This window comes from Physcomitrium patens, chromosome 21 (assembly GCF_059467195.1).
Source record: "Physcomitrium patens ecotype Gransden chromosome 21, ASM5946719v1, whole genome shotgun sequence".
Lineage (NCBI taxonomy): Eukaryota > Viridiplantae > Streptophyta > Bryopsida > Funariales > Funariaceae > Physcomitrium > Physcomitrium patens.
Window position 1 is genome coordinate 7,395,012 of NC_143430.1, and position 6,415 is coordinate 7,401,426.

At 42.0% G+C, this 6,415-nt stretch overlaps 1 protein-coding gene across 2 annotated transcripts; it reads right to left on the minus strand.

Moving 5' to 3' along the window:
• Positions 1-1,027: 1,027 nt before the first annotated feature.
• On the minus strand, positions 1,028-5,849 carry LOC112274434 (G-type lectin S-receptor-like serine/threonine-protein kinase At1g11330). Of its 2 annotated transcripts, none has more exons than XM_024503939.3 (8): positions 4,830-5,849; positions 3,908-4,708; positions 3,498-3,644; positions 3,276-3,394; positions 2,874-3,084; positions 2,425-2,656; positions 2,065-2,215; positions 1,028-1,915 (listed from the first exon to the last, which is right to left on the minus strand). In XM_024503939.3, exons 2-8 carry the CDS (start codon positions 4,629-4,631, stop codon positions 1,547-1,549), a joined length of 1,953 nt encoding a protein of 650 aa, XP_024359707.1. In that variant the 5' UTR covers positions 4,632-4,708; positions 4,830-5,849; the 3' UTR covers positions 1,028-1,546. The 2 variants fall into 2 exon arrangements, with proteins under 2 accessions (XP_024359707.1, XP_024359708.1); XM_024503940.3 differs by having other exon boundaries at positions 3,908-4,717; positions 4,830-5,645.
• Between the last annotated feature and the right edge of the window lie 566 nt (positions 5,850-6,415).

Consider the following 6,415-nt stretch of genomic DNA (forward strand, 5'->3'; position numbering starts at 1 on the left):
TTATTTTACTAAGATGACATATTTTGTAACATTTAAAAAAATATTATTTATAAAAAAAATAAAAAGCTTCTTTTTTGATAATATTTATTGCTATCAAAGCTTGCGAAGGGATATTATATTAGATAGATGGGATCAAATTGTATCTTTGTTTAAGAAAATTCTTTTCAAGATATTAGTAAATACATATGAAAAACTAATATATTCAATTTTCTACTAGTTTTTGGTTATATTAGTTTTTTTATAATAAATGTAATATTTTGGTACATTTGAATTTATTATGATATTAAAAAGATACTATATTAGTTTAAAACTTGGTAAAAAAATTCAAATCTTACTTCAATTCTATAGAAAAATCTTATCAAGTAGGTATATTTATTTTTATTAAATTTTAAAGAAGTATTTTTAAATTATTGTTAAAATATTTTTTATTAATTTTAATAAATATTTTATTGTTTTTAAGATTATACTATCAAATTAAGAATATTCTTCTATACCTTGATAATTATTGTATAACTACTATTACAATCTAAATCAAATAAATATCTTATTAACTTTATTAATAACTAAAATTACTTTTATTAAGCTTCTCCAACCTACTAACTATTATAAATGAGTTTCTAAGAAGTGAAATTTATGTAGAAAATATCTAATAGAAATTAGTCTTAAGAATCAAGCAAGAAGTATAAAAAAAAAAAAAAAAAAAAAAAAAAAACTTTTAAAAACTTGTTGATTGAAGGTCCTACTGAAGAAGCACTAAGATATTTATTTCTTGAAAACGTTTTGAAAAGGAAATGTCATATATTGGTCTATTTGACATATTTTAAAACATGGCCTGATTATTCTGGACTAAAAGTTATAAGGATTTGAAAGTCTTCGTGGAAGGGCTTTTTAGAGCCTGTTACTACTAAGATAGCTACTTTATCATGCTACAGAGTGGATAATGACCCCCATAAACTAACATAGTATGTTGACTATTAATTTAAATAATATTATTTATCATGCCTATTAAAAAAAATAGTACAAATAGTAAAACAATTTTTTTTTAAATAATTTAATTGAATTTTTGTTAAATTTGCTTCACTGCTCAAAGCCTCATTGCCAATCCAAGAACTTGCCCTCATACTCTCATGCAGGAAACCTATTCGCCTTCATTAGTCTTCCACTGGCGTGCCAATCACTGACTTGCCAATCCCTACCACTTAGACCATGACCATTTTTGTATGAGAACCAACTTGAGGTTGCTGAAGTCTTCGGGATACTGTCCGAAGCTGAATCCAGTTCATTCTTTTAGATATGTGCCTATGGCGGCAGACAACGAAGGCTGCTCTACTCAACTCAGAAGACATTCGTGGCATAATACCACCTACTCCAGTGACTTGACCAGAGAATGGAGTTCACTGGCATGTAACTGAATTCAACGTCTAGCTTGCAGAATTTATACGCCACAGGACATGACCTGTGGGGTGAGAATGATGAGCAGTTCAATTCAAAATTTGGGGACTGAATACACAGAATAGTTCCATTTTCATGCGCGTGCCCACGATCTTTACCGAGGCTCAAGACAACTGACAACACCACTATTGTTAGTGCTACAGGCTGAAACTTCACCGTGAGAGTTGTTAGATCGAACCGTGGACCCTGAGATCTGTTTGTCGCTCTTCGTCCCTGAGAATTTGAAGTCTAAGTCGCTGTAATTGCGCACATCATACCTCGCAAACTTGGGAATGATCAGTTCGCTCCCTCCCGCCAGCATCGACACCACGGCTGTCATGCTGGGCCGTAGTGTAGCGCGTGAGTGCGTACACAGGAGAGCCATCTCTACGACTCGGAGTGCTTCCTCCCTGTCGTCTTCGGACCAAGTGACTGCGCCGTCTAGAAGATCGATCAGGTTCTCCTCCTCGTACAATTCCCATGCCTGCACCAACAACACATCAGTCCTCGATCGTGAATGCTCAAAGCAATGGTGTCCATCCCAGACTACGTCCCAGCAGGACTAAACTCAAAAACTATCAGCTTGGAGATGTTTGCATTTGAGGGACTCATTAGCTTGAGGACATCACATACCCAGTCGAGTAAGTACGTGGCATGTGATGCAACGTGGAGGTCAAGGTTAGGACGGCCACTGATGAGCTCTAGTACGACCACACCATAACTGAACACATCTGCTTTCTCTGTTAACTGTCCTCGCATCGCATACTCCGGCGCTAGATATCCCCTGAGAATCCCATCAGATGCCATCTCTGCTATCAGCCACTTCACAAATGTATTTCTATCTCTAAAACTGATTGGGTCCGGAAGAAAACATCGTCAAATAATTCCTGAGTGAATGTTGATTGTTGAAAGGCTCCATTCCGCTACTTAACTATGATTGAGAATAGGTCCACATTTTGCACACTGACTGGATTCTGGATAGGTGAAACTTACGCCGTGCCAGCAACACGAGTGCTGACGTGGGTGTCATTCTCTGAGAAGATGCGAGCCAGCCCGAAGTCTGCAATCTTGGGGTTCAGGTCTCTGTCCAAGAGAATGTTGCTCGCTTTGATGTCACGGTGCACAATTCGAGTGTGGCATCCCTCGTGCAAGTACGCAAGTCCACGCGCCATGCCATCAATAATTTTCATCCTGGTCTGCCAATCCATCTGCATTCGTGGTTTATCTGGAGTATAAACGTGTATAGCGGTGAGGTATGAGGTCTTCATATGCGCAAGTCAGGTCTCCAGGATCGAGTGAGAATTTGCCGAAGACTATCTTTGACGCGAGCCATACAGTTCATCTAGCTCTTCCACAACAGAAGAATATTTGACATCTACGAGACGGACAGCTGTTGGGCATTCGCTTGGACTGGTAAAAGAAAACTTGACGATATCACGCACCGAACATGGCTTGGTGAAGGCTCTTGTTTTCCAAGTACTCGTATACAAGAAGCCGCTCCTTGCCTTTGAGACAGCATCCCCTTAGCTTCACGAGATTTCTATGTTGGACGCTAGTGATGAGAGTCACTTCGTTCAGAAACTCATCGTTTCCTTGCTGAGACTTCGCTGAGAGCTGCTTGACCGCCACCTCCACACCATCTGGAAGCACTCCCTGGTGTCATCAACAACGAATTTAGGGAGTGTACATGTTGAAGCAAGGAGTCAAAGAAAACAACATGATCAACTTCGAAAAATAAAAGATGGGGATCATGTGCAGAATCGGTGAGATTATGGTTGCGATTCTGTCAGAAGGAAACACAGAAGTGTGTAGAGTCCAGGCGGGATGGTGAAGATTTCGATCACCCTAAAGACCGAGCCGAATCCGCCTTCTCCAAGCTTGCTTTCCGAGTTGAAGTCGTTGGTGGCATGCTTAAGAATACTGTAAGGGAAGATTGTGGGCTTTCCTTCGATACTTCGGATTTCTGCGCATGCAGTATAATAATCAGTGCACTTTCAAGAACAGACTAGGCAGGGCCCATCAGATTAAGATGAAGAGTGGTATGGCGAGCGAGGAATCGTTATTACCATTGCATTGCTGGGCGTAATCTACTTTCTCGTAATAATTGCGGAAGATTCTCTTTCTGCAGCACAGCAGACCGCAACATACAACAATCAAAAGCACAAGGCCAATAGAAATGCCTGCCACAATCGCCTTGTAGTTCCTCTTAACTCCTGCAATACGGCCAGCACAAAAAATGCCATGCATAACAAGCAGGCTGTTGTCAATGATATGACTACGTGCCACGCATAATCTTGATTAATATGGTTTAGACTTTAAAGCTTGCGTGAGACTAACATGATGAGAGGCAAAGAAACAGTTCAGTGTCTCCTTGTCCCACGTCTATGACCAAAGTATCGGTAACATTCGTGAATGCGTCAAAATGATTTCAAGAATGCGAATTTGATGCAAGCCGACAGTCTGATTGTACACTTACGAGCGGAAACTTTGACGAAGTGTGCAGGGCAACGGGTGCAGAAATCATCGGTGATATTACACAGCAGAGGTCGCGCTCTCGCAGCTGCAGGGCTTTGAAATCTTGAAAAGAATGTGACCTTGCAAAAGCAGGCCGGTTCTTCGCTCCACACTTGACGAACACTGTCACAACATTCCGCAGACGGAATGGACACGTCACCACTCATGTATGATGAACATGATCCAAGGTCTGCATATGCAGTCGTATTATTACATGCATCTTGTTCAGGAAGCTTGTACTGTGTGGCGATGCTAGCGGCGCATTCCAAATCCGGTGGGCCCCCAAAATGCTGTGGACAGTCGTGGCATAAGTCTCCCTTGATACCACATACCAAAGGACGTGCCCGCGCTCGAGCAGGTCCGGGAGGTGCAAACTTGGACTGGAAAGTGACTTTACAAAAGCATGCTGGCAATTCAGACCACACACTCTGAACGCTTACGCAACAATTGGCAGACGGAGTAAACACATTTCCATTCATGTATTCCGAACATGCACCGAGTTTCGCATAAGCATCCGTGCCGCTGCATGGGTCTATCTCCTTTGGCTTGAGCTTAGCGATGCCTGTGCTGCAATTATATCCTGACGAGACAGGGACCGGACTTGGAGCCGGACTCACAGACCCACTTTGTGCATCGACCGCGAGTAGCAATGGCAATAATGTCAGTATCACATTCCAAGTCCCCATTTTCTTTTTCAGAAACGATGCCACCGACTCAAAGGTTTGTTACCGACGCCTCATACAGCCGCCGAGGATTCTGTTTCCTGCACAAGCTGCTTTGAGTGACTCTTCATGTCTCCCCTTTTCTTTCTACCGAAAAAAATACTGAATATCACTGTAGCGTCCAAAAATAGCTCAATGCTCAAATCTGGGCGCTGTACAAACCTCAAGTGCGTTATTTGAAAACCTTGGCATGAATTTTAGACCAATGTTCCATACAACCATGTGAGACGAGCTATCGGGTATTCCATGCAATTCGACACCATGATCCAATAAAAATCTGGGATTTGCTTGTACTGCACCCAAGACGTCGTCGAACCTCAGTCCAGAAAAAAGGCACCTTGCAGCTTGATCCAGCGCGCTAGCTTCGACTTCAAGTGGTTCCTTGCAGGCCACTTCCCTTCGTTCCAAATCTATCTTTTCTAATGTTAACCGCGAGTGGACAGTACATGGCAACCCTAGTAGAACAACTGACTTCGATCTCCACATACGAACGCAATCTCCGCTTCTTTGCAGAAAGCACCGAACGAAGCGTTGAAGACAAAGGAACCCCCTACGAAGAATACTTAGCAACTAATGAGCCGAACCAAAAACCTGCACGAGCTCGTGTGCAAAACGCCGCCTGAACGTCACCCACTTAGTCCACGACTGATTCCCGATATACACCTCCTTCATTCTGGAGCCGTACCGGCAAGTTGTGAAGACACAACAAAACTGCCAAGATGAGAACCTCGAGCAAACCCACGAAGTAGTTGAACACCTGTGAAGAAACCTTCACACCCATGTAGTCGGTACACACAGTCAACTTGATTAGCCGCAGCACTCCAAGGTTAATCAACTCCAGAACCTGTTGCTTGCTATATCGGCGATTGTTCCTGCATGTCACCTACATGGTCACTAGGCAAATAATCCAGCGCAGAAGCAGGGGTGGGTTTGGTTCAGCGACACAGCGTAGTCTTCCACGCATTGAAACTGAGGGCGTACCCTCGCGTTACCACCATCGCAGGAGTTGCGCAAATTTCATAACCAACAGATGACTGTTGAAGTGTAAGCAGGGTGCAGGACTGCAGCAGATGCAGCATGGATGATGGATATGGAGAGTCTGTTATCGACTTCAGTGGACTGTCTCCACCACCTCCCTGTCGGCCTCAATGCGGCCTTGCGTTGGGTTGATTTGCTGATGGAATTTGCAGCCTCCTGATCTCGTTAGATTAGGTTTGCAAAGCTGCTTTATGTGACTGTCGGTTTCGAGGAATGAGTGCGAGCCTACTCATGGTCCCTTAGCATGCAGCCTGGCTTTGATCCAGGAATTTTTATTACTCTCTCTGTTTTATTTTTTTTATTTTTTTGTGTTTTTTTTTATTGGGTTTGTTGTCATACTCGTTGTCGTATTGTTGCCCGGTGGGCTGTTGTTTTGGATTTTCGTACCAAATAGTAGGTTCATGTGCATGATGAGCGATAATGCTTCACAAGTCTGTTTTTTTGTTGTGGACTGCCAAATATGTTAAGCAACTCTGGGTTAATTTCTCTTTTTTAAAGGAATTAAAGTTATTCTATTTTTATTGATAGCAAGGTGATCACGAAGAATCGACCTCGTAAATGGGTTATAGGGAGGATGAATATTTGAAAGCAATATTCATCTACATGAAGAAGTCGTACAAGTTCAAAAAAATTTAGTTTGTGTGCTTAAGTTGGTAATTACATTCCAAGATTAATAGGAGTTTTTCAAAATAAATTACAACAATATGATT